The sequence below is a fragment of the Falco cherrug genome, chromosome 4 (genome assembly GCF_023634085.1).
Source record: "Falco cherrug isolate bFalChe1 chromosome 4, bFalChe1.pri, whole genome shotgun sequence".
In the NCBI taxonomy this organism is placed as follows: domain Eukaryota; kingdom Metazoa; phylum Chordata; class Aves; order Falconiformes; family Falconidae; genus Falco; species Falco cherrug.
Window position 1 is genome coordinate 74170508 of NC_073700.1, and position 27690 is coordinate 74198197.

At 38.5% G+C, this 27690-nt stretch overlaps 2 protein-coding genes and 1 long non-coding RNA gene across 4 annotated transcripts in view; 2 read left to right on the top strand and 1 right to left on the bottom strand.

The window, feature by feature from the left end:
• The window catches only part of RUNDC3B (RUN domain containing 3B), a 54744-nt gene extending 50993 nt beyond the window's left edge, over positions 1–3751 (top strand). The window contains exon 11 of the mRNA XM_055709520.1: positions 1804–3751. Coding sequence (XP_055565495.1) covers positions 1804–1949 — 146 coding nt within the window. The 3' untranslated portion in view covers positions 1950–3751. The remainder of the gene's footprint in view (positions 1–1803) is intronic.
• Positions 3752–5455: 1704 nt separating this feature from the next.
• LOC114014899 (uncharacterized) lies at positions 5456–10918 on the bottom strand. 2 transcript variants are annotated; one of them, XR_003558598.2, is made up of 3 exons: positions 10061–10918; positions 9445–9499; positions 5456–5745 (listed from the first exon to the last, which is right to left on the bottom strand). It is a non-coding gene; the product is annotated as an uncharacterized LOC114014899 (long non-coding RNA). The 2 variants fall into 2 exon arrangements; XR_008732235.1 differs by having other exon boundaries at positions 9445–10918.
• Positions 10919–11095: 177 nt separating this feature from the next.
• DBF4 (DBF4 zinc finger) lies at positions 11096–27522 on the top strand. Its single transcript, XM_055709216.1, is given in 14 exon segments — positions 11096–11247; positions 11417–11509; positions 13756–13934; positions 15811–16005; positions 17191–17241; positions 17814–17883; positions 18029–18105; positions 19622–19652; positions 19929–19971; positions 21750–21881; positions 24188–24302; positions 25129–25253; positions 26423–27284; positions 27286–27522. Coding segments are annotated over 13 exon segments (2064 nt in total). The 5' UTR covers positions 11096–11247; positions 11417–11463; the 3' UTR covers positions 27424–27522.
• Positions 27523–27690: the final 168 nt, after the last annotated feature.

The window sequence follows — 27690 nt, forward strand, 5'->3', positions numbered from 1 at the left end:
TTTCAGAATATACACTTATCAAAGTTTGGCTGCTCCATCTTGTGGGCAATTGTGAAAAGCAGAAAAATGCTGGAAGACTTATGAAATAGGAGTAATTTGGGTACAGAACATAAATTGCTATAAAAAATCCTTTTGTATTTCATCAAATATTAACTTTAAATAGACTTGACAATACAGAGCCTTAGCAGTTCATAACTTTTAAAATTTTTTGGGTTTAAAGTATCAAGGATGTAAAACTTAGAATTTTTTTTAAAACTGTAACCAGTCTTTAAATTATTAGATTTAGCTTTATATAGCTTAGAGAAAGTGAAATAGAATCAGCATGGCTGCTCTGAAGAGAGTTCTGTGCAGATCTACTTTCAGCTGTTGGGGCTTTTTTTATAATATTAATTGTTTGAAGTTATGGATTGTTTTATCTTCTGTAAATAAAAACGTGGCAAAACTGCTGATAATAATAGTTTAGGTTTTGATTTCAACACTGTCTTTAAGGGTAGCATAACATCTCACTTCTAAATTAGTAATTTTCATCAGTACCTAAGTTTAAATATTTTTTTTTTTTAAGACGTGGCATGTGATCTTGCTGTTAAAATACCTCTGATCTAACTGGGTATGGGAGTTTTAATTGAAAGATTAGAAGTAGTAAACTTTCACGTTACTAGTAATCCCACTCATGTAGTCAGATTTTTAGCTTCACACTTGTAGAAATCAAGGGCTGTGCCCAAACAGTGTCACTCTGCTTTTTGTGTATTTTATGTCCTCCAATGGAATGTAGTTTTCATGGGAATAAATATTTTTATAAAAGTGAAGAATTTTTAAAAGTCCGAATATAGTTCATTTTTAGAGAAAGCTATTCAGTCACTTGAAAAAAAGTTCAGCAGAGGTGAGACCCTAAATCTACTGGAAACTGCTGATAGGAACCACAAATGATGGAAGAGAACTATGTGTGACTTATTTTTTTTCATAATGAATTGTTGGGCAGGGCATGGTTTGGGTAGTTTGTTTTTTTTCTTACTACTTTCTTATAAAAGTAAAACTTTTCTGTCAGGAACAGGAGACACGATTGTAAGAAATGCTACTTTATAGAGGTGATTTTAAAAAAAATCTGCTAAAGGGCTTATGAGTAAAAACTTGTATCTGTGACCTTTTTAAGTTCATTTAAACCTCTAGTTTAAGGTGATCTTTTCTATTCTGCCAGTGAGCCAGGAGGATGAAACAGGAAGATGCTGGTAGATGGTGTTCATTATAATGTCGCCTATTAGTGGAGTTGGTTTTTTCCAGTGGTTGGAGCCTAATGCACTTCAAATTACCAAGGTTTAAAAACCAAAACATCTTTATTTTTAAAGAAATATATCCTGATTGCAGTTATATTCTACTCCTTTCTGAGAGGTTTAAAATTAGATCCCAGGTACTGCTGTGTTAATAACGTCATTTCCATTTATATATAAAGGTACTGGAATAAAAACAGCGCTTGAATTAGTAACTTCAGTTCCCCACGTAGTCAGTGGAGCCTCTGAATATATCACTCTGTAGCAGACTGACTACAGCCCAGCATGTAATGCACAGGTAGGGATCTCTACCGCCTGGACAGGGAACGTGTGGCATAAATCATGCGTCTTCCTAATGGCGTTTATGAAGTATGTGTGTGCGGAAGCAGTATGTAATTCATAATAGTGCAGGTGAAACAGCTGGGGTTTTCTCTAGTCCCCCTTTTTTTTCTTTTTTTCTTTTTTTTTTTTTTTGTGGTCAGGTCTTCTTGTGCTGTAAAAATTATTAGCTGAATTCTTTTCTTTTTTTTCTTAACAGGGAAGGAAGACACTCCATCATTGCTTGGTCTTTGTGGCTCTCTTACATCAGTAGCAAGCTACAAATCTCTTACAAGTCTGAAATCAAGTGAATATCTTGCAAGTCCCACAACAGAAATGACGAGTCCAGGCTTAACACCATCTTGAGATACATGCAAGGGCGAAGAACTTTGTGTTGTATGCATTTGGTTTGTGTTCCATAAAATGACTTGCAATGAAGACTACTAGTTCTGACTTCAAAAATGAGCTGCTTATTTTCTTTCTTTTCATGGTTACCTGTTTAATTCACAAATTCTGTCAGTTTTCATTCCCCTTTTTTTTTTCCCTGAAAAGTACTTCTCAGATTTTCTGTTTTAGTCTTGAAATATTTATATATGTCCTATACCTGACCAAAAACTTCAATCTGATGCTTATGACTGATTTTTAAAATGAAACAGTTGAAATCAGTCCCCTGCTTAATTGCCATGACTTCTGTTCCTCCTTGCAATGGCCTGGCCCTACTCTAGCCACGGTGCTTCTCTGCAGTGCTTTAAATATCTATCAACTCTTGCAGAACAGACAGGGAATCCTTAATGCCAGTCTTTGTAGGCAAATAAACATTTTACCTAAAAATCCAGCTTTTCATCTGTGTATGTGAAGTAGGATGTCAAATAGCATATTTAACCTATCACCTGCTCTTCTCAAGTTGACTCAGTGTTAGATTTTGCATTCCTGTTAATAATCATGGCACTTAGATGTCTGAATCACACTGAAGAATCACACTGAAACACTTACTAATTCTTGAAGTTGCATGTGAATAATAACTGTAAGTTGATCGTATAAAAATCAAGCATACTTAGCAATTTGTAAACATTGAGGAAACTCACTAAATGCTTTTGAGTGACTAGAGTCAAGATAATCAAATGTTATATGAGAGATTTTTGGTTTATTGGCCTTGCTGGAAAGATGGGGACTAAGGATGGTGGCGTGAGCACCTTGGGAAGTTTGGATTGTGTGTTTATTGGCAAGATCCCAAGGAGACTGTAAAAGGGGACACAAAGACAACGTAGTGACAGTATTCTCATGTTAAAGATTCCTTGTGTTCCTGTATTAGTACAATATGTATTTTTCTTGATGAGGTAATACAGCAGAACTTATGTCAGTTTTCTCAAATTACTTGCCATTGATTTAAATTACTGATAGCAGGGGGTGGGCAGGGAAAGGGAGATGTTTTTTAGATGAAACTAACTTTCCAGATTACCCAACAGTTTCAAAGTTTGCAAATGAATTTTTGAATTGCAAACTATATTCTTAATTCTTTGTAAGATACAATGAATCCTTTATCTATGAATTTTGCTAATCAAGGTAATGCTTATAAGTATGATTAGTAACTTTTTAAACAAAACTTAAATGCATGTAAGTACATTGTATTTATAAGTGCTAGGGAAAATGCTTTTTTGTGCCAAAGAAGTTTCATAAATTGTTTACATGAGTAGCTGCAATACAAGACAGATTTTTAATTACTGCTTACTCTAGGTGTTTACAGTATGTCACTACACTCTGTACAGTTTCAGTTGATTTGTGTCTTGTAACAGTACCTTGGCACTACTACTATAATGTGGTCATTTTAAGGTGGGCTTGAAAGAAAGAGGATTCATTCTTACTTTTACTAAAAGCTACAGGAAATGCTTAGCCTTTGTAAGGATGAGGCTACGCATCTCTGGAACTCAAGGCACTGTTGGATTTAGCTGGAGGAGGTTCAAGATACATCTTCCCAACTTTCTGGTCCACAGTGCTGGAGGTCATTGCATCCATGGCAGGGTAGGCAACTACTGATGCCATTTTAATGCAGATTTTGAAAGCAGTTTAGCAAAATCCACCAGACCTTGTCTTTCAAGCCCTCATGTACCCACCCAGTTATTTCTCTGTAATAAACACTGACCATTAAATCCTTTCATACACTGCCAGAATGTCCATTACTTCATGGAACTTGTTATTTTGTTATCACATTAAGCACATGTTCTCTCTTGGCAGTTGAGTAACATTATGAAATACTAATTTGTAATTAGAGATGCATTTTTACTGCAAATACAATGAGGGAATCCAGATTCCACAAGTCAACATTCTGCGTCAAGGTACAGTGATGTAATTGGTCTTGTTTGCTGTTCAACACTCTCCCCCGTGTCAGTATTTTGGAGGGGGCTATAATCATGATCTTCAGTCATGGTCACTGCTGGCTCTTTTCTTGGAGCTACTGGTACGAAATTCATGTGTCATTCAACTGAAGTCTTTTATGTAGTCTAACACCACTGAGTTTCTGGGTGTCATTTTGTGCATGGGAAATCAGTTACATGCGTCTTTCTCGGTTCTTAACATTAATAATTTAAAAAAAAAAACAACTGAAAAATGCCAAAACTGTATGTTTTGTTGCCTTGACGTTCCATAAATGTTGCATGTAAATTAAAAGTTTTGCATCATCACTAATCACTAGTTTTTGTCTGTTTTAATGGTACAGGAGAAACAAATTACAGTATTACTGAGCTTATAGCAAATTCTTTCCTTGCAAAACAGGGAGAGTTTGTGTTTGTTGCTGTATTTCATTCAGTGTGGTCCAAAATCTGCTGTTACTGCTTTATTTCTCTTAGGCCATAGTTTGAGTTTCTAGTGTAAAGTTATTTTGAAAAATCACAGTGGGGGACCAGTGTAAAATATCTCCTCATGGCAGTACCCCTTGCCTGCAGTGTATGCTATAACTTTGTTCCTAGTGTCTTTACAACTAGAGCATTTTTCAGTGTGAATAATTTTCACCAAGGCCAAAACCATACCAGAATACCTTCTTGGCAGTAGAATAGGACTGAAGTCCATTTCTCGGGTAAAGCACACCCAAAAGCTGGTGTCTGAATGACCCAGCTACTGAGTTGCTTTTGTACCAGCACACCCTCTCATTATAATATGCAAAAAATAAAATTCAACCACTATTAAATGCAAGAAAATTCAAACAACAGAAACCAAAATTCAACAGCGATGCATGAAAGAAAGGATATAGGGAGGGTAATTAAAAAAAAAAAATCATACAGAGGAGGCCGATTCAGTAAGCGCAGTGCCTATGGGCAAGTGAGATGCTGCAGTGTTCGTACTACGGGTGTGCAGCACGCTGCAGCAGGCAGTGGCTGCGTCTGTAGCAGTACGCTAAATGTGCTCTCCCCTCAGGCTGCCTCAGCTGTGTGTCTAACTGGCACGGAGCCACGCGTGTTCATGCCAGCAAGCCTTGCCTTCAGAACGGGTGATTCCACACCAGCCGTGTGTGGAGAATGCTCCCCAGCAGGGAGCCTGGCCCTGCTTTGGACCTTTGTGACAGAGACCGCTTGCACCTCCTGAAAGTACGCAGGAACAGAAAGTTCCTCTGGAACACCTGTACAGGCAGTTGTCTTCAGTGCCTGGGTATGCTTTAATTTCTTAGGCGTATTACCTTAAACTGAAGAGCCACTGCAGCGCCTACCAACATAGTCACTATGCTGTCTGGGTTTCTAATGAGCATGAGGTACTTTCTCCAGCTTGATCTTAAGCAGTTTTCATTTTAAATAAACCTGAGAAGCAGCTGAAGACTACTTTATAATATGCATTTACACAAAACAGAGCTACAACTGACAAACACAGACAGAATTAAACACATATTAAGCAAGAATAATAAGCATTTATTGAATTCATTCTGTATCAACCTCCTTATGGAGGAATAATCATATCATAGAATTGGAAATGGAAAACATTTCCTAAACTTCCTTTTAAGTACCCAAAGAAAATGTGTAGTCAGACTGAAAATTAACGCAGTGGCAGTGGCTATTCTTCATTGCTCTGTCCAGCCTCAATTTTTTTCCCCCCTTTCAATCATCACTGAAGAACAGTCAGCAACTCTTAATTTCTTTTTCTTCACCCTTCCGTCTTCTATTTTCTTCTTTCTAGCTGTCTGTGCAAGAGAAGTCACAAAATCTTCAATGATAATTTAAGTGTCATGTGTATTTTCTTAGTCTTAAGAAAAAAGCAAATTTATCCTTTTTGAAGCAGCTAAGAATTAATTTGTATTTAGTTACCAAATATAATTGCAGAAATTCACTGGAGATTATACAAAACACCTTGACAGACTCAAATTTGGCACAATTTTGACCATGCAGCTGGATAAAGGAGGATTACAGGTGTTGGTTCATTTTTTCATTGAAATGAGAGGGAAAAAAAAGACTCCATATTCCTATGTGCTGATCATTATGGCACAAGCAGGAGCAACTTCAAGCAGCTGTGGAATGGCACCTGCCCAGCAGAGAAAGCATTCACTATCATTTGTTTTCAGACTGAAGTGCTGCAGTACCATTTACAGTCACAATGTACCGATAGCACAGTGATAGTGGAGCAGTGCCCAGCTGTGACGCTACCTGCCCACGTTCCCCAAAACACTGAAATTACTGACTGTGGGTATTACCACTGTCACGACCTCGTGTGCTCACCCCTGCCATCCTGCGTGCCCTGCCTGCCTCAAGGCCATTCTGTCTCTGCCCCTTCTGTCTCTCCACAGAGCACTTTGACCTGCGGAGCTCTTCGCTCCAGCACAGAAGAGGTGGCTCTGGGGGCTGGCTGTGTGCCCTACCCCAAACGTCAGTGCAAACTTGCTGCTCCTGTGGGACAGGTAGAAACTTGTGACCTCTTGGTTGGAACAAGTGGTTCAGGAAGCCCTGAATCCTGAAATGGATAAAGTCAAGGAGGAAAGGGCTCAGGCACCGCTGGGCTGTACCCTGTGCCATAGGTATGTGTCTCAGCCCTTCAAGCCAACTGTTGAGTAAAAAGTGTGTATCCCCTGCTACTATCTCTTAAGATCCACAGCACCTTTGCTAAAATGGAAGAATGCCGCCCACATGTATAAATTATGGAATTTAGGCATCAACTTTCCCGCATTACAAGCAACCGTGATCTTGTCAGTGGAGTTTAGAAAGTGATTCAGTTTACGTAGACGTAGGAAAATAAGGCTGAATCCACTTGCCTGCACACAGCCATCTACTTCCACTTGAAATGCAAAGACATCTGCATGGAGCTTGTGCAAATGATGCACAACCTATGGAAAACTCTCCCTTTGGAACAGGATCAAGAAGCCAGGCAGAACACCCCCAGTCATCACACCTGTGTGTGGGCAACTGAACTGACAGTAGCTGATCAAGAGAACATCTCTATGCTGTTACTCACGTATCAAGACTTACATGTAAGTTTCCTAATCTATGAACAATGTTCCACCCAAAATGCCTGATAATATTGATACTTGGTGATGCCTTGCATTCTGCTGGCATCAGTGCTCTGGAATACGCAAATCCCCAAGCTATGTCACCACTGTACAGCAAGTAAAGCTATCTAACCTCTTTCAGCAAACACAATTCTTCCAAGTCTTCCACCAACTGTGTAGCCATTCACAAAAGGAACCCCAATGTACCAAACCAGCATTGTCAAAACTGACAAGTATTCAGGATTTGGAATGTCATTTAAGAATTAACTACTACAGGCTTTTATGTTAATGTAATTTTAATCTCAGTATCTTGTCATTTCCCCCTTAGGCTGCCAGGGTCACCATGATAGCACGCGTGCATTACAAAGGGCTTCTGTGCACGGCCACAACCGCGTATGGCCCCCACCATTCAACAGAACAGGACGACAGCAGCCTGGCCTATCAGGTAGACTTGCTGGCAAAAGAAAGACAGGGGAATCTCTTCCCCTACAGCCTGGGAGATGGGCGGGGGGCGCTGAACCGGTACACCTAAAGTAAGAAAGCTTAGGGAGGTGAGCATCCTGAGGTGGGCACACAGGAAGTCAAGAGCAGCTTTATATACATTCAAGGCTGAATTTTCAGTCTCCAGTTGTCATACGTATAAAGGAGGATATTCAAAAGCAAACCACTTTAAAAACAGTTTAGTTAAGAAGTGACACTGTTTTAGTCTGGTGATATTTGGGCTAGTAAATTATTGATAGAACTATCTGAATGTACATATTCACCAAAGGCAAAGTTTCACCCCCAGGTAAAGATTTACTTTTGTTTAATGAATGACAGTAGTTCTTCACAAAAAGATGTGAACCAGTAATTAGAATTCTTGAGGATGTGTAATCAGCTTGAACATTCACACTCTGAATATCCCTTTTCACTGTCATGTGAGGCTGGAAACTCTTATTCTCTCAGTTCCTGTCACATGGTGGTGATCCCTGACTGCCTTTGTCCATACTCAGGTAAAGACTGGAAGCACCACTTGAGTTTCCTCTTGATCCCCACTCAGCCACAACAGAGGAAAGGGAGAGAAGGTAGATGGTGCAGCTGTGAACGAGGGGTCTCAAAGAACTCTGTTAACTGATAATCACAGCACAGCATACATCTGCACTCACAAAATGTTACATAGTAACCTCCATATTCATACCGACTTGGATATGAATCATGGACTGAGCAGTGTGAAGCAAAACTTAGAAGCATTGACCATGAAATACATTTCTTTGAATGCTGGAAGAATGTTTAGTTATAGGTAGCTTGGAGGAACAAGGAACATCATACCACTCCATCATCCAGGGAAAAGTACTCTATTTTATTTGATATGGGCTGAAATGACTGCAGACATCTTGCTAAACACACTGATGTTTATCAAGACAAACTTGATAAAGATGATGAGCCACAGTGAAGCACAAGCATTTTGGCATGTAAGATGTAAAATACAACTTTCTGTGAGGTACAAAAGTAAACAAAATATTTGTGCGATTGAAATTAAGATTTTTTTCCATCTTTAAAGACCAAAGCAGTAAGTTTTTATCAGTGACTGACAGCTCTGTGAGTAAGTTATTTTCAGAACTAATACAGCACAGCAGCAACTTGTGGGAACTTCCCCAAAATAATTCACCAAAACATTTTTTTTATATGTAACAAAAGTTCTTGGCATGAAATAGCAATTAACTCTCAATGATTCTTCAATACTTGCTTTCTCTGGCAACAATGTGACAACATATATGCAATGTATATATACTATACACTTGGAAGGTTACAATTAATATCACAGCTGTCCCATATATTCTCAGACCACTGACAGCACAGGAACACTAAACCTTAAATACCATTCAACTGAAATCACCATCAAAAAGACAAACTCCCTAATATTAGGATACCTAATTTCCCTAAATTAGACTGAGATTTGATGGATTAAAATATGCTTAAGACCAGACATTATCACTGGGCCTCAAAAGATAATTGAGCCTGACAGACCACAAAAAGGACTCACAGGAAGAAAAAGGCAAATAGCTTTAAAGGAGACAGCTCTGATGGACAGATCCACTGAGGTCAAAGTTGCATGGGGAAAAAAAAGACATGATTTATTAAAACAAGCCTGACTTGAAAAAAAAATAGAGCTTTCACAGGGAGTCGAGAAACCCTGAAAGGTCCTAACAAGATTTGACAAAAAGACACTTGAGGTGGAAAAAAACCCACCCAAAACAGAAAATGCCATACTAGTGTTTTACAATTTCTCCAAATATATGCTGTACTAGTTAGTTTGTATGTTTATAATCCAGCTTCAACAAATTTACAATATAGGAAGGTATAGACAGAAGACTGGAGAAAGGACATAACTAAATCCAATGACTGAGCAGCACATGTACATACCTGACTAACTACATGGGGAAATACAGCTATGGCTTTATCCCTGGAGAAGAAAAACCTGTCAAGGAACAGAAAAACGTATTGCAAGACTATGCTCAAAACTTGCAGAAAAATCAAAGGAAAAATATTTTACATTTCCATTATGTATAAGCAGCAATAATTTGAATATTAGTTTTCTACTTATATATAAGCATCTCTGTAATTTTTTGAAATTAAGAGTATTTGCGCACTATTTTGTAAATAAGCTGAGTTTCTAAATGACAATAAATCTTCTAAATCCTTCTTATGTGACATGAAATATATATTTCCTCTTGTTGCAACAAAGGGTTTAGGAGCATGTAAATAATCTGCACAAAGATAAATTCCCAGCCTACAGCCCATAAACTGTAGCACAGCAGAATAATTAATCTGGCCTTCCTCTTGCTTCTGTCACTCCTGTGAAAAAAATCCAGAGGTCTGTCTCCTGGTTGATCCAACATTCACAGCCTACTAGTGATGACCATATACCCTGGCAAGCTCCTCATGCAATAAACAGTGGCTAACTAGTATTAATGCTACCATTAAATATTAATTCCTTGAACAAATCCTGCTGTATGGTTGTATAGGCAAGGTTCCATACCTTAGGAACATGCAGTATCTAAACCCAAGGAGCTTACATACTCCTAGTATCTGCAACTAGCCAGGACAAAAGAAAAAAGAACAAAAACATTTCAGGACATAAAATCCCCAAATAAAGGCATAGCTTTAAAATGTAAAGGCACGTTGTGCATATGTACAGTTGTAACTTTATTAGTTGACACTGAGCTAAGCTTTTTACTTGCTCTACAGGAACATTATTTTTTGCTATTTTCACTAAGTTTCAAACAAAATATAAGAAAGATTAAGCTGAATAAAACAAGATTTGCCTCTCAGATGCTAACAACTACTAATTGGGGGGTGGTGGTGGTTTCTTTTTAATGTACTTTAACCTACAAAATCACTTTAAATATACTTTTTATATATATAATGTGTATATATATATATAAAAATACATATATTTTTATATATATAATTTTCCAGAATAGCATATATAATTTATAAGCAGTGACGGGGTCGTGATGGCCGGAGGCAAAGCCCTCCTCAGTAACAACGTGCAGCACCCTCGGCCAGGCCCGCAGCCACTTGTCACAGCCCACACGTCCCCGCACAGCTGTGTCCTGCGCCGGGCCCGCGCCCCGGCCCGGGGGAGCCGTGCCCTCCCCGGCCGGCCCGCACCGCGCCTCTACGGGCGGCAGGGTGGCGCTGCCGGAGCTCACCGGACCAGGCGGCTGCCTAGGAGCGCCCCCGGGCCTGCCGGGAAGACCCTGCCCCGCGATTTCTGCCGGGAAGAGCGCCCACCGCTCCGCCGATCCCTGAGGCGACCCGAAGCGAAGCAGGGAGGCGGGGGGTAGCCCTACCCCCGCAGTAACGGCCGCCCGCCTCCCCTGCCGCCCTGCCCCTCGCGGGCGGAGTCCCGCCGCGGCCCGTCGTGCCCCCGCCTCCCTCCCTCTCCCCGCCTCCCTCCCTCCCTCTCCCCGCCTCCCTCCCTCCCTCCCCCCGCCTCCCTCCCTCCCTCCCCCCGCCTCCCTCCCTCCCTCCCCCCGCCTCCCCGCCGCGGCCCGGCATCCCTCAGCCCGCCCCCGGCGCGCGGCCCTAGCCAGCCCGCCCTCTCCCGCGTGCGCGCGCGCGGGGCCGACCGTTGGCGAGGCGCGGCCCGCGGCGGGGCAGCGGCCGCCGCTGGGTGCTCGGCGCGTGGAGGCGCGAGGCCTCGCGCTGGCGGGAAGCCGGGTGAGGCGGCGCGGCACCGGCGGGGACACGCTCCGGCTCCCGCTTCGGCGGCTGCGGCGGAGAGGGCCGGGGGCGCGGGTGGCCGGGCTGCGGCGGGAGGGGCGGGCTTGGAGCCGCTGGGGGAGGCGGGCTGGCGCGGGGAGCTTAGCGGCTCTGCTGCCCCCCGCAGGTGTGCCGGCGGCTGGAGAGCAGAGGAGGATGTGACTTCGCGGGAAGATGAAACCGAGCGCTGTGGAGACCACCGCCAAGGGAGCGCCTCCCCGTAAGCGGCGGGTCGCTGGGGGTGACCGGGGAGGGGGCGGGGGGAGCTGGTGCGCCCTGGCTCGGAGCTCGGGGTGGGGGGTTCCAGTCTGTTCGAAAGCCGGCGGGATCGCTTTCAGCGGCCGCCGCCGCCTTCCCGGCTCTCGTGAGATGCCGGCGGCCCGCCGGGTGCTGGGCTGGGTCTGGTGGGTGAGAGCTCTTTGCGCCGGCTTTGTTAGTGGCGGACAGTCGAAACCACCTTTGCGTGGTTTGAGGAATTAAACGTAAAAGCGTGTACCTGAAAAGGCAGCTGGCGGACTTGCTGTCTGCTGCAAGCTGCTGGCAGTGCAGAGAAGCCAGGAGCAGAGCTGAAATGCGCTAGGCCGCTGCGCCGCCGGGCAGCTCTCTGCCGGTACCGGGGTGGCCCCGGGGTATTAAACCGCAGTCGCTTTGTGAGGGAGACTCATCACTGTTACTGCGGTACTGCTGACTCGCTCCGATCTTTTTTATTATCCCTAAGAAGTTTAATATGTATTTTCCAATCGTAACTCCAGTATTTAGTGTGTTAGTTTTTGAGCTGGCCTGGCCATCACGTGTGTGTGCTGGATATAATACCATATTCGATCCCTGGTCATGTTCGGAATTTCACTTGCACACGTGCAATCAATCTTCTCTGTTCAGATTCTGAATCAGTTAACACTATCCTAAGATTCCCCATTTCCCTATTTCTCTAATTATACAAATCTGACTGCTGTTCCTGCTTCACTTACATGTGTGTTCAGAATCCTGCAGCGTGAGTAGTGGTTCTGCTCCCTCTCCCATCTAAGACCATTTCAGGGAGGGACTGTTTTGCATGTTGGTTTTTTGTCTCCAGAAGAGGCCTGCTCACTGCCTGTAGCAGCTCTCATTGTTTCTTCTGAGCTTCTCCAGAAGAGAAGCAGCTAGAAGTAGGGCATCAGGCAGTGGGGAAGAAAAGACAGTGTAAAACTAATGATGTGCAAATCTTGGGTGGTCCTCTGTCATTGTAAATGGATTCCTGTGGAAGTATGTATGAACAGAGAAGGTACAATTACTGTCACCTAATAATGTTCAGGTTTTCAGCTGTGTTTAGCTACAGGGACTTCATGGGTTGTGTGTTGCTTCTGTGGATTTAGGACCCCTCAAAGTATTCCTCTTTCTTGTACTTGTGCAGCCTCCCCTAGAAATTACATCTTCATGTCAACAGTATTCTTTGGCAGCAAGCTACACAGGGTTGCCCTGTTGCACAGAGAATCAACTCCTGTTTTTCATTTTGTAGCTGACTCCCATACCTCTTCTACTGGAATAGGCTGTTTAGCCATTCTGTGTTCTTGATTTTGTATATCTGTATTATTCCTCTAAATCTCTTTTGCAGGTTGTATTTAAGCTGTGGCTGAGTACTGCATTTATGAAGTGGCATAAAAAGTTTACCCATTTTATTTTCTGTTTCTTAGCAATTTCTTTTTTTTTTTTTCTTTTCTGATTGCTGCTCAATATTGGGCTGATGTTCTTGTAGAACTTTACCACACTCCAAGATCTCCTGGAGAAGTGAGACTTATTTCTCACTCAGACTGAATTTTTTTTATTTGCTTATTAAAATGTCTAGCCTAACAGTTAGGTCACATGGATAGCTCTGCATTGAGCATCAGGAAAGTTCATCAGCACAGTTTAATTGCTGTATGTGGTTTCTTAGTTTTAGAGTAAAATACACTGGGACAGAAAGAATGTTCATAACTAGAAAAGTTTAGTTTTCCTGCGTCTCTGGTAGATGCTCAAAATTCAGATAAATAGTAGGATCTAGGTCTTGTATTCTTTGCTGTTTCAGTTACTTTTGACTGTTTTTTGTTATGGTGAGTCTATATTAATCCTTTCTGTTTCAGATGAATGAGACAGATTCTGTTCTAAAATAGTGTTCTTCTCAGTGACTGTGCAAGTAGCGTATGTAGTGTAGTAGATCGCAAATACTTGCCAGATGGGTGAGAAAATTGATGGTATTGTATAGCAACTGAAATAAAAAGTCCATTTTAGGATGTGATTTTAAGAAGACACCTTTAAGGGTTATATGTAGTAGTATTATTAATGATATACTGGTTTTGACGTGTTTAGCATACAGCTATTTTTTCCAAATCCTATATTGCATGGAAGATTGCCCTGCCATATCCATAACTTAGGAATTTTCCTTTTTAAAAAGTAAAAACCAAACACAGTTCATAAAACACAGTTCTTTTAAATTCCCTTTTCTTTTTGCAGCAAATGGAATGCAAGCAAAACCAGAAAAGATAAGATCTTCTCTGAAGAATGTGAAAAAAGATATAGGAAAACCAGAGAAATATAAATACAAGCCTCTCACTGGGAAGGTGTTTTACCTCGATATTCCGTCAAATGTGATCTCTGAAAAAATAGGAAGGGACCTCAAAGAGCTAGGAGGGGTAAGTTAATGAGCAGAGACCTTTATGAAACTAGAAGAAAACTGCGCATGTGGAATGCCTTTTCCATGTTTTTTTATAACTGCATTTTAATATTATTTGTATTTTATAAGTGATGGAATTTTCTTTTATGCTTGTCTTAAGCTAATTGTTTGTATTAAACATTATGAACAAATTATTTTGGTTTTTTTGCTAGAAGCTGCTTTGCGAATTGTAACGAAAGTGTTTAATATAAATGCTTGTTTTCATTTGATTATTAATTTGCTTAAAATTTTATCCAAATTAAGTTTTATTGTTTGAAATGATTTTTTTTCCTGCTGCTTCTGACTATATTGACATGTTTACACATTACTAACAAAAGTTGCTGAACTGAACCTGAAAGAGATTAGAGGAAGTGTTTTGCATATGCTTACTAGAAGTTGGTAACTTCAGTAAGTACTTTCTGCACAGAGTATGTTAATGAGTATTTTTAAATACTCTTATTTAAATAATAAATTCTGTAAGCATCTTAGTACTTCCCCCCCTAATTCTCTCTTCTGTATGGAAGAAACACTAATACAAGCAAGTGCATGCTATGTTAGTAACACTCAAGCAATGCAATTGCTTAGTCCACTTTAAAGTTGAATATTTTGAATTAGTGTTGAGGAATCTTGCCAGTTAAATGTCCTGTAACCACAGAAGCAAAAGAGATCTGCTTAAATTGCTAGATAATACTGAACGTGGCTTTGGCAATACTACTTTGACCTCAGAGCTGCACTGAGCAGTTTTATGGAATTGAAACTTGTAAATCAAGATGCTGTCTGAAGTTATAGTAGAGGCAAGGAATAGCGATAATGTGGTTTCAAGTTAAATGCATCTCCTTTACATTTAGCATTAAATAAGTGCATGCTATCATCTGTCTTTCTCCCTAAACCAGAATTTTAGAAATTCATATGTGAAAGGTAAAGGTTGCAAATAAAAGACTGAAAAGGAAGGTTTTCTGTTTTATTCTGAGGAGTATATGCCTACCGAGGTGTTCAACACCCTCAAGTTCAGCTGCCATGTGTGTTTTGTTGTTTCTTGTGTGGAGTGCATGCAAAAGTGCCTATGTCCCCATTTCTGTAAAAGGTACATAAAGCGGAATTGGAAGGCACAATTTCAAGCTTGCTGCCTGTGTGATTTGTGCTTTCCATACTGATTAGTAGAGAAGAGGAAAACACTTTTAAGCTACATAAACTGGCTAGAAGTAACAAGGTAGATAGAGCTGATAATCACACAACGGTTGGTAGTAAAAGACTGAAGGAGCAAAGTGGAAGAGAATAAGCACAGCAAACCCACATATTCTAAGATTTCCATATTCAGCAAGACAAAAATCTACCTAAGTCTTCTACCTTTTTGAGAAGTATTACGAATACTGTAGGTGTGAAACGTAACTAACCTGAAGTTTTAATTGTTCTACTGGTTCTAAACTCAGTAAATTCATAGCTGCTTGCAAACTCTTAAGTTACATATAAATGTGCCTTTAAGTTTGGCTGAGCAATTCTATGTAATTTCTGTTGCATATATAAACTCTGATTTAGCTTGAATTCTTCTGTTATTTCTCAATGCAGTGTTTGAATTTTTCCATTTGAAAAGTGTTACAGGTAGATAGTTCAAAGAATGACAATAATCAAAACAGAGCTTGATAAAGATTACAAGATTAAAAAATTGAAATTGGAATTTGTGACTAGGACTACAGCTCAATTGTAATAGTCATCCAGATCTTTAGAAAATATCTTCTCATTAATTCAATGGTTTTTAACTATTCTAGAAGCTTTGTCACTTTAAAGTATGCAATATAAAATTGAGTTACTGATTTATTGTCTTGAACTAATTATTTGCTTTATATCTTTATATTTAGAGAGTGGAGAGTTTCCTTAGTAAAGATATCAGCTATCTGGTGTCTAATAAAAAGGAGGCAAAATTTGCACCATCTCTTGGTCAGATTTCTCCTGTTCCTAGCCCAGAATCTGCACATAATGGAGGAAATAGTTCACCTCATCCTAGCAACCGAAAAGATCGACATGACAGAAGTTCATTTAAGATAGGAGATACAGTAAGTTTCTTAATAATAGAACTGCAAATCAGGTACAACCTGTGGGATATACTCTTACTTTTTTCCTATTTTGTTTCCTGAAGATGGCAATATATTCCTTGGGTGAATAAGGTGGTTTTAAACATTTATTTTTTTTAACAGGTCAAACATACTTTTAAACTAGTTCAGGCTAACTTGTTAAACCTAACTAACTTAAACTAATTAAGCAGTTTCAAAAAGTAATTAAAAAAGGAGCCTTTTCTGCAAATAAGCAGACTACACTAAAATCTGTTGTAATATAGTACATCTGACACAATTAAACATTGACATTGTTATGTTTGACAACTGAATCAATTATGGGTAGGCTTGCGGTGTCATCCAGTGAATGGTTCCTGTCTCTTTAGCAACACAGCCTATTAAAATCTGGCTGCTGTGATGCTGTTACTGCAGGTATCTACAGAAGCACTTTTTGATAGTAGTCCAAGGAAATAATTAAAATTGAACATTATGAATATTAAGTTTTTCTGAGCTCTTTCTTAGAGGATCATGTTAATTGCAATAGTTAATATTTGAATTCATGCAGGTTTACGTGAAGTTTCTTACATGGGCAAGTCTTACGCCCTTTCAAAATACAGTTAGAAACAATTAGCTGTACTAAATACACAGTGCTTATTTAGGAAGTTGACTGCAAGCCAGTCTGTGGGATGGTTTTAGTGTTACATTGGTGAGATCACCTGATTTTGGAAATAGCCTGGATAGGTAAAGACATGCTCATTATGAATAAATGGCATACAGTACAAAAGGAGATGCACTGGTGAGAGAAAAGATGGGGATAAGACCGAGGCTATGATTATATTCATGACTGTTAGCTTAATCTGGCACAGGTCTAGCTGGTGAAAACTCATGGTTTGCTGTGTGTCGCTGGCTGCTTGTTCTGTGTTGTTCCAGCACTAACACTGCTTCAGCCATGCAGTGACCTTCTTTGGCTGAAAATAAGCACTTGTTCTTTTTTTTGACTCTTTTTTTTCTTCCCCCAGACTGTATCAACCATAATCCTGTGAGGAAGATGTGAATTAATGAAAAATAGCAGTACAGTGAACAAAAGGAGATTATCATAGCTGAAATATGTATTTGTTAGCAAGTTGTAAATTGTCTTTTTTGAAATGAGTTCTTACCTGTTAAAAATGTGTTTCTGTTTTAATATAGGTAGGTATGAGCAGAGGAAAATCCTTAGTTGAAAAAGCAATCAAAGAGCAGGTAAGCCAAGTAATTAACAAATTTGTGCTTGAGAAACTTCAGGTTTGCTCTTCTGGAAAACAAGCAGTAGTAACAGTGATCTTGGAGTTCTAAGAGAGAAGTCCCTCATGGAATGCACAGGCAGAAGTGAAGGGATTGTCCTAAGTAAAACTGTTAGGTCATGCTTTCTGGGTGCTTCCTTAAGAGTTGAAAGTCTGTAGAGTCTTACGACTAGTATTATCATCTAGCTAGCATGTATATATATATGTGTGTGTATATATATATATATAAAATAGCTAATGTTTGAGAAGTGTTCTTGAAGTTAAAGTGAATGTATAAATTCACTGTCTTAAAAATCTTTCTACAAAATGTGACAATAGAGAACAGTTTTGGCTTTTTGAAAGGTTAAATACAATCTTTTGATAGTGAAGTGCTGTGACACAGAGGAGAAGTCAGTTGAGGAGAGCAGTAGTCCTTTGGCAAGAAGCAAATCATCTGCACTTTGATCTCAGCTTTTCAAGTACATGTTGTAATTATTTGACATAATCAACTATATATTGTTTAATATTACTAATATAATTTATTGTTTGCAGGACTTAATCCCCTCTGGTAGTATACTGTCCAATGCTTTGAATTGGGGAGTGAAGATACTTCATATTGATGGTAAATATTGTTGTTTGATGAAGCCTAACCTGAACTTGCAATGTTCTTTTAATTATTTTGTTGAATTCAAAATACTAAAAATGACATATTACTTCAAGCATACAAAATAAACTCAGCTGAGTATAATTCTCCCTCTTTTTGCCAGATGTTAAAAATTACATTGAACAAAAGAAAAAGGAGCTCTACCTAATCAAAAGAGCAGGCAGTTCTTTTAAAGATGTGGTAAGTGGCTCTTTGCCATTTGTGAAAATGCAGTTTGTTTCATTAACTGGGAAAACACAGGTGTACGAAATACACTGCAAGGCTGTGAGCCTTACAGATTTTTTTTTAATAAAGTCTTGCTCATGTTCAGTTTTTCCCAGACCAGTGTGTTGTATGAATTAATTTCAAAAACATTTGAAAAATAGCAGTATTATTAACAAATAAATCCCATAGTAGCATTGATTAAATAATGTGTAGACCTTTACTCTTGCAAAGGATATCTAAGAATCAGAAGTACCCAACTGTCTGCAACTTCCATTCTGCCAGCTTCAAAAATAATAAGTAATAAATTTGTAGTTTGGTTTTAGTATAATGTAGATTGTGGTTAAATTCCCTTGTATAATTTTCCCTATGACACAGTGTTTAGAAACCCTTCCCTTTTGATGGACCATTTTGAAGAATCACAGTTACATTTCCTGAAGAAACTTGTGTAGAGAATCTGTCAGTTGCCCAAGTCAGCATCTTTTCGTTCCTAGTCTTTTAAAAGAAGTAGCATAAAGTATCTTTGAGCTATTCTGCCAATAATGCAGTCAGCATGTGAAAATCTTGATTTCTCCAGATTTCGGTGTCCCACTATCATACACTAAAACTTTTAGCTGTTTTGTGTGCTCTGTCTGCACTTGCTTTGTAATATAAATTAAACATGTAAAGTTGTACAGTTATCTAGTCCAGGTGGGGATCTGTGATACGTAAATGGAAACATACCATCTAGTGTATGTTACGGGTTTTTTTGGAATGCAATATTGACTGATTATTGAGGCCACATGAAATCTCCTGCTAGATCATCTGTGTGTCAGTGTTTATGGATAGAAGGGGGTGTGTGTGTTTGCAAGTAGTCTAAGATACAAGTTTGTACCTTTACCAGAACCAATTACAGCTAAATGCTGATACTTGAATGTAAACTTTACTCTTTTCTGAAAACAAAATACTCCTTTTAATTTTAATCTTAATTGCTTTAAAAAACAAAACAAAACACAAAACCAACCTGTGTGAATACTTTCAAATGAGTAGATTTGTTTTAATTGGAAGATGTTTCTGTCTGCAGTTTTTGGTGGCAGTTTACAGCTTTAGTTAGCTAGCAGTGTTGTAAAAATGTTAACTGTATTTAAGAATCAGCTTTCAACCATGGCATGATATTTTGGGGGAGGAGAGAGGGTAAGGGTATAAATTTACCTTTGTGTGGTTTTCATTTGATTTTGGGTTTAGGAAAAATAAATGTCTCAAGGAGAACACTTTGTGTGTGTGTGTGTGTGGTGTAAAAATATATATATATGTATTTGGGAAACATGTCACCATACTTCTGAAGTACTAATGAGCTTAGTTTCCTGGAAAATTCATTGTGACTGTGTATGAAGTCATGATTAACACAGGCAGACCCTTGTAACTTAATTAGCTACAGCTAAATCTTTGAGTCAAGTGCAGAATAATATTCACAGAAATTTTATGCCTTCTCCTTTTTTTTTTTTTTTTTCAATAGGGGAAACAAATTGCTGCTCAAAAGTCAAGAAGTAAGTATTTCAGAATTTGTAGAGGTGTCTGTTTCGCTTTATTTTCTGAATGCTTAAAAATGTACTGCAGTTCTCATCTGTTCAAGTGTGCTGCTGCGTTCTAGTTTGTATGTTGAAGGAAAGCATGTAGAAAAACTATTGAAATCAAGAGTTTGTCAAAACATGTAGATAACAAGTTCTAAAATAATGTCTGTTCAGTTACTCCGCTACTGGAGCAGCTTGCTGAATGAAGAAAAGTATTTCTCTCAATTCCTTTTTCTTCCCCCCGTTGAGCAGGTAGACTGAAAAATCCATTTGTCAAGGTGGAAGACAGAAGTTGGTAAGTGTTGTCTTCATGCATCAGTAATATGGTTCTCAAACAGTTAGTAAGCCTTAAGGAAGTAGCCTTCAGATTTCAGTTCCCTTTTGGCTTCCTGACTTTAGATGCCAGCCATACTGTCCTGTTATTGTAAGACAGAATTTTCATGTCTGCATGCTCTGCATAGCTATTTGTGTTTAGCCACTGAATGAGATTGAGCAAGTAGTAGTATGGTAGGGAACATTTACGATAGGTAACGGAAGTGAAAAGTTAGTATGCATCTCCAGTTTGTAGATCATGAGAGTGGGTTTCTTTGGGTTACGTTCTGCCAAGAGCCATATGAATCAAAAGGAAACGTGGAAGCTTTGAACCTTGACATCTTTTCTTAGATCCATATCCTCTAGACCAAAACACCAGTTAAACTTTGTGCTAAATTCCAGTCCTGTAGTCTCAACTCAATAAAATTCATCTCCTGCAGAGATTGTTTAGGTGTAAGGAAAGGGAAGTTGTTATAGTTAAAATCATCCCTTGATTTAGGTTTATTTTCCTGTTCAATCATTTCTTTTTTTAAAAAAAACGAAATTATTTCAATATCCGCAGTAGCATGAAATCTGATACTTTCAGCCTTTAAAATTTTCATATCTTTCTGGTCCTGTAATCAATCAGACCTGGTTGTGTAAGGAGGTACCAGTTTGCCAGAAGTGAGAGAAGAATGAATTATAAAAAATGTGCAGTTCTGCACAGCATATTCTGTACTTTACATTCTGAACTAACTTCTGCTTTATGATGATCTTCATAAGCTCCAAATTCTTTGACCTGATTTCTTTGACACTTTCCTAAATTAAAAGAGAGATCTAAACCTGGTCTTATACTGTGAGCTGGTGTAGTAGGCATGAGGGGCATGAGAATAGGGGGAGAACTGGACAATCACAGTTCTAAGTACAAGAAATTGGTATATAAATATGTATGAGTTTGACTTCTGAATATAGCTGGGTACTAAACATCTGAAACACTTTTAAATGTTTATGTAACTTAATGTTTTTTAAATGTTTATGCAATGTAAGTAACAGTTTGGAAGCAGAACAAGATGCTTAGCTGTCCCTATTATGTTTTTCCAGACTTGCTCTTTTTCTTCCGCCTGGGTAGCTTGTAACAGCAATGTGGGGAAAAAAAATCAGACTGAACTCTGCCATCAGCATTTTGGTCACATGGTTCAGTATGTGAATTTTGGCATGTCCTATTTTAAACATTTTTAATATATTCAGATCACTGGTACAGTTGCTAGTTCGGAGTGCAGTGGTGTACAGGAGAATTACCTTTCTAGAAAATGAAAAGGTCAGATTTTATATTTTGAATGATGTATTGATTAAAATTTTTCAAAAAGGGAAAATGGTAAAATGGTAAAAAAACAATGCATTGGATGTTGGGAACTGCTGTAGCTACTTCCACAGGAACACAGTTGCACAATCATCCAAATTGTTAGTTTTATTGGTTACCCAACTCTCAAGTTGGGTAGACATAGATAGGCAAGTAAATAGGCACGAAAGCCATACCCCAGGGAATATGTGACACCTATGGAAACTCAAGGCAAATTTATTTTGAGAAAGTATCAAGTTTATAGGAAAGAAGGAATTACTTGTTCTAGGATATTTATCTGCTTAGCATTCTATGTACATTAAGAGAAATACTTCTTTTCAATATTTTTGACCTGATTGTAATTTGTGCTGTTAACTCCTTTTTTTTTCATTTCTTATGGTTCTAATGCATTGCTGATGGTTTCAATGTTTTGTCTAATACAGCCACTACCGACCATTTTATCTGCAGTTACCCAGTTTTCCAGTTCTGAACTACTGTGTCCCAAAACCGTATAGTCCATTTGAGGTGGATAGGAAGCATCCTGCTGGTCAAAAGCAAACTCAGTCTAAGCAAAGGTTTGTTGAAAACTTGTAATTGAGGAGTGGATAGAGGAGAGGGTGGTTCTCTAAATTAATCCTAAGTAATTGTTTCCTAAAATAAGTGCTCTGCTTCTAATTTTGTGTGATATTTAATACTAATAGCCATGTCTGAGCTGATGTGTTTGCCACACTGTAGCTGTTCGTGTCTGTCTATCTTTCTGTCCCCTCTTTACCTGTCTTTAGTCCTTTTTTTGGACATACAGATGCGTACATCCAAAAATGTGGCCTTGTCCTTTCAGTGTGGGTCAGCATAAGATATTTTTTTCCTTTCTGGCACTGGTTTCTTCTTTGTCCTCATCTTGGATGTCATCCAGTAAGTATTTGACAGGAAGTGGATTACTAAGTCATCTTTTGATACTTTTTGGTATAATGCTAAAGTAGGCAGAAAAAAAAAAAATAAACCAGTGACTCACAGTGCAAAATCATTGTTGATAAAAAGTGCATGTTGTTGATAAAGTCTAATTCATAGAAATTAGACTCTGCAAATATGGCTTCAACTCTTCAGAGATGAAAAGTGGATGCCAGCTGCCTAGTAGAATTGCAGTTGGTCTTACGGCAAGTGTTTATATGATAGATTTTGGTATTCAGGGTCTATTTGAGCACTCCAGGTGCAGTTAGAACTTTCAGTAAATCAATTTTACTATTTGAAACTACTTAGGGGAGTCTTAATTATCTGGTTTTTGGTGAATCACGCTATTGTTTTGAATTTCCTCTACCTAGCATATCTGGAGTATTAATGATTCTTTCATTGATTTCTAAAATTGATTCACATGAGAGGCTAAAGATACTTAGGTGAAAGTAAGCTTTGCTGTATGTGGAACTTTGAAGTGTTAAAAAAAGGGAGGAGAATATTCCTTTCGTTTATATGGATACAAGGAATATGATACATTAAAAAATTCACGAGTTACGTTTGAGTAAATATTCCTATTTAATCTTTCAGGCTGGCACATGCCAAAGAGGGATTTAGGTGGGAGATTTTTTTCATATTCTGCACGTAAATGTGAGGTATGTCAGTTTCAGGAGAGAGTAGGGGGGAGTGCTCACTTGTTTTATTTTATCTGGGAGAAAACCATGTTGAGGTGAAGTTGTCAGTTCTGCTTGGTTCTGTGTTGGGTAAGACCTGTAGATGTTACTCAATCTTCAGATGCTGAATTCTGTTGCTTATATCCTGCTTTACTTGTTTGTTGTGATTTTTACAGTGGTAAAGAGGGAAGGTGGAAAGGCTGGTGTAATAGGTGCCACCTAACTGTGTACGTTTACTGTCCTGTGGAACCCAGCAAATGCTGGGGCAGGCATTACCAACTTAAGATTTATTGATTGAAAGCAGTATACCCTTACTATGCCGAGCAATACACTGCTATGCTTTGTAAGTTAGATTTTCAGGACAGGTTTTTTTGACGTAAAGTCCTGAGCTTACATCTCTGCACATGCTTGGTAAAGTCTGTCAGAATGATTTTTGGCTAGACAGGGAGATGGCACTATTCCTCTGGAGTAAAAGGGAAGTAGACACTGGTTTTGCTTTAGCACTAGTTGATCATCTTTAGGTGGTTTAATAGTGAATTGCAGGAAACAGTAGCTCTCCCCAGATGAGGACTTTGAAGGTTGTGGAGCAGCTATTGAAAACCTCTTCATGTTCTAATCTCCAGGAACACCTTTAGGTTCATTTCCTCATATTTCCACTTAGCCTGTGCCTATAAAAACAGGTCAAAACAGCATTTGGTCAGCATATTCAAAACCTGCCTATAACCAACAAATGTGACTGTTCTTTACTTTTACTGAAGAATGAGAGGTCATCTGTTAGACCAGGTGGTTTTGCTGCATGTTTTATTGGCATCAGAAATACTGACAGTGGATGCAATGTTAGAAGACTTTCCTTTTTTTTTTCTGGTTTGATTTTATCAAGTCTTTTCTTTTATCAGCTATGCCCAGAGATTTCCATATGTCCTTTGATTTGTCAAGTGAGGGTTTTTTGGTTAGCAATTTTGCATTATTTACTCTGAGTCAGTGATAGTAGTACATCTGTACTAACCTGTATGTTTTATGCTTACGTAGAGTTCTACAGGGTCTGGCTGTCTTTTTGCAGTAAATAATTTTCTTTTTTTTTATCAATATGTAATTTTTCTCTGTTTTTCCTAAGCATTGATTAACAATGTAAATAATTTGAGGGTAAATAAAGCTTTTGCTATTTTTTTTAAGTGAATAAGAATGAACGTACTGTGAGAGGCAAGTATAGAGCTCAGCTCCATATTTGATACTCATTAATATATCTTTTCTATTAACAGAAACAAAATAAATAGTGAGAAGGACTGTGGAACTCCTGTTCAGCTCCCTCAGAAGGACAAAAAAAAGAGAGGATATTGTGAATGTTGTGGGAAGAAATATGACGATCTGCAAATAGTATGTGAAATGTCAAGTATATGCTTTGATACAGTTATTAAAGAAATTTCTCCACCCTATGCATCCTGTAGTGGAGCCTCAGGAAGAATCTTAGTTTATTTGGCACAGTGGAAAGATGCAGCTTGAGCTGGATGCCTCTGGAGAGGGACCCTGAATAAAGAAATCCCTGGGCAATTATACCCTTACAGTCTTAGGTTTTCCTGCCCCTCGTGTGACGGTTCAGTCCAATAATATTAAGGTCTCGGGTCTCCTTGTTCTTCAGTGGGTCTTGTCATTGTGTCTCAGCAGACTGTTTCTTCCCTTATCTCTGAGGTGGCAGCTTCTGCTGATGGGGGGTAGTGGCCTTTCTTGATTCCTTATCTCCTGGCGCAAACCAGCTCTGGGCCTCCTTTTACTTAAATAGGCAGTTTCAGTGTATTAGGTGAAAGTTCACAGCTTGTGGCCTAAGGCTTCAGCAAATTTAGCTACTAATGCTAAGCAGTTAATTCCAGCTGGTTTCAGTCCAGTATTCCTTAACAGCAGTCATATTTCTTAAGTGTGGTATCAACAGTGGTTTCTACTTGCTAGTTTAATGTATTGTGTATCTTAAAAGATTTTTCTGAATATATCTCCTAAAAAGCAGCAAGTGGGTATTTTTTTCGCTTGTAGGTTTTAATTCTTGATTGCTGCTTCATTGTATGATACCTGAAGGCACTAAGTAGTTCATGTCTCAGAGACACTGGTAATAAATGAATGATATTTACTTACTCCTCTATATTGTACTGATGACTTGTATATTTATATCTGTAGTATTAGATTTGTTTTCTGTTTTTTCTTTTAATTCCAGCATCTTGAAAGTGAACAGCACCAAAATTTTGCGCACAGCACACAGTACCAAGTTGTTGATGACATAATCTCAAATTTTGTTTATGAGTTTGTTGAATACAAAGATGATGCCAAAAAAATGAGAAGGTAAGTTACATGTTCTAAAATTTAAATACTCTTGAGTTAAAACATTGAACATAAAGATACTTTGTTCTGAAATTGTGGATTTGGTACAGAATAAATTAATATTTTTTGCTCTGAAATCACTGAAATTTGCAATGCAGTTGTATCTGGGAATTCAGTTCTATAAAGCAGAAATTAGAAGTGCAGATGGCATCACAGGAAAATGAGAGTGAAAGGAATTGCCAAAATTTGTCCTGCCTATCTTTCTGCCTCAGAAAAGCAAGATCTGCTGTACTAAAATATTGGTGACAGGAGGACAGCAATGTCTGGACATCTTGCTCTACAAACTTTGTTGTCATTCTTAGTGGCCTAAGAACAGCAGATGGTAGCCTCCTCAGTCAGAATGACCTTACCAGTGGAAAAACTTTTCCTAGTCTAATCTAGGTCTTCCAATCTATACTAAGCTCTCATGGCTTCTATCCTGTCTGTGCTGGACAAAGAAAGCAGATTTTCCTTTCTTCATAGCTCAAAAGCTTAAATGGGAGAGAAAGACATGTTTTATGTCTTGGACTGTAGGCATCAGTATCTTCATTACTTGAAACAGTAACTCAATTCAAGATTGCTCTGATTTTTTGGAAATTATTTGGAAGATAAGGAATAAGTATTTTTTTTTTAAAAAAAAGACAAAGATATTCTTAGTGACATCAAAGGAAACGCAAAGAGTCATGCAACTGCTAGCCTAGTGAAGGCAGGCCTTTATTCCTTTTGTGATTTAAAAGTACTCAAGAGTGGTTAGGTTTGAAATACTGTGTCAAGAAAATCATATAACTATGCTAATTTTGTATGTATATATCATAGAATATTTGTAAGTATTTGTAGAAATTTTGCATTATGTTCATTAACTTTTGTTCTGTATACTACTGTGAAATTTTACTGAAATAATAGACTACTTTGTGTATTTTTAAAACAATTTTATGAGTTGCAGAAATCAATAAGAGAACATCAAATTCAAATATAAGGTGCTCTGTTCCTGTAGAAATAATGTGTTGCTACCCTAAATATATCTTCCCTTTAAAGTAAAAGCAAAAATTGCTTTGTCAGTTCAGTTGATTTTCTAGAATCACTTGCATATGGAATTGTTACCCATGTTTTTTTGAAGTGTTCGTTACTGATTTTAAACAATTTAATTGTAGGTCAAAATGTAGTACAGGATGTTTTTCTTCTATTACTGGAAAGATAACTAGACCGGATGAGCTGAAAGAACAACTGAAAAAGCAACGCATTTCATTGAAAAGTTACTTGTGGAAGGATACAGCAATGAGGGCGCTCAAACTGGATCACCAGCCTGCAGAAGTACAACTGAATTCTGTACCAATACCTACCCCTGTTTCTGGATCTGTCTGTTCAGTTCTTCATTGCCATCTGTCACAACCTTCAGAACTAAAAAGGAAGATCAGAAATAATGATGAAAATATTGAAACTGATTGCTCCTGTGCTGCAAACTTAAGAGAAAATGTGGTATCATCAAATTTCTTACAGCCACCCCCTCAGAAGGATAACAATGCATGCATGGAGAACTTGCCTCAAGCTTATGATCCATTCAGTAAAGAAATACTGGAACCAGAAGTAAATAAAAAGAATTTACAGTGTTTTCAGGAAGGCATGTGTACTTTATATTCTCAGACTCCAGTTACAGATTTTAGTGATAAAAACCTATCACAGCCAAAACGAAAATTAAATAATGCAGTAGTTCTACCAGCAAAGTGTTTGAAAAAAACAGATGCCAATCCTACGTTTGTCAAGAAGCATCGTGATTTATGTGATAATCATCAACAGATGCAGCACATTGTAGTTCTGGAGGCTGAGGTATCTGATACTGCTGTAAACAAAGAACTTAATGAATTGTCTGCCAGCTCTGCACACAGTTCACCGCCTGGAAAGCTGCACAGAAAAGTAAAGCTTTACTTGGGAAGAAACAAAAGAGAACTCCGGAAACAGGATATGGAGTTATGCTTAAAGTATACAGATGGACTGTCTGTTTCCGAAGACAAGTTCTTGTAGCTCACCAGTGCAGGCCCTACCAGTATCATTTCAGACAAGTGAAAGAAACTCAGAATTTGGAGGTTTTTCAGGTTACACTGTAAACATCAACTGGCATGAAAGCTATGTGGGGAGGGCAGAATATAAATGTTAGGTGGTTATTATTTTCCTCTTCATCCCCATTTGCTGGATTTTAATGCTGCTTTATTTAATATAATGATTTTTCAAATAAACTTGCAAATTTAAGATTTTATTCTTGGAGACTTTAATCGTTGTATTATATGTACAGATGGTTTGGCTTTCAGGTTTTTTAATGCAAAAACTTCTGTATATGTAAGTATGAAAAATAAAACTAAGGTGTTTTGTTTGGTTTTCTTAAAAGGTACTGCTTTATCACAGCTAGTAAAAGGCTCTGACTGCA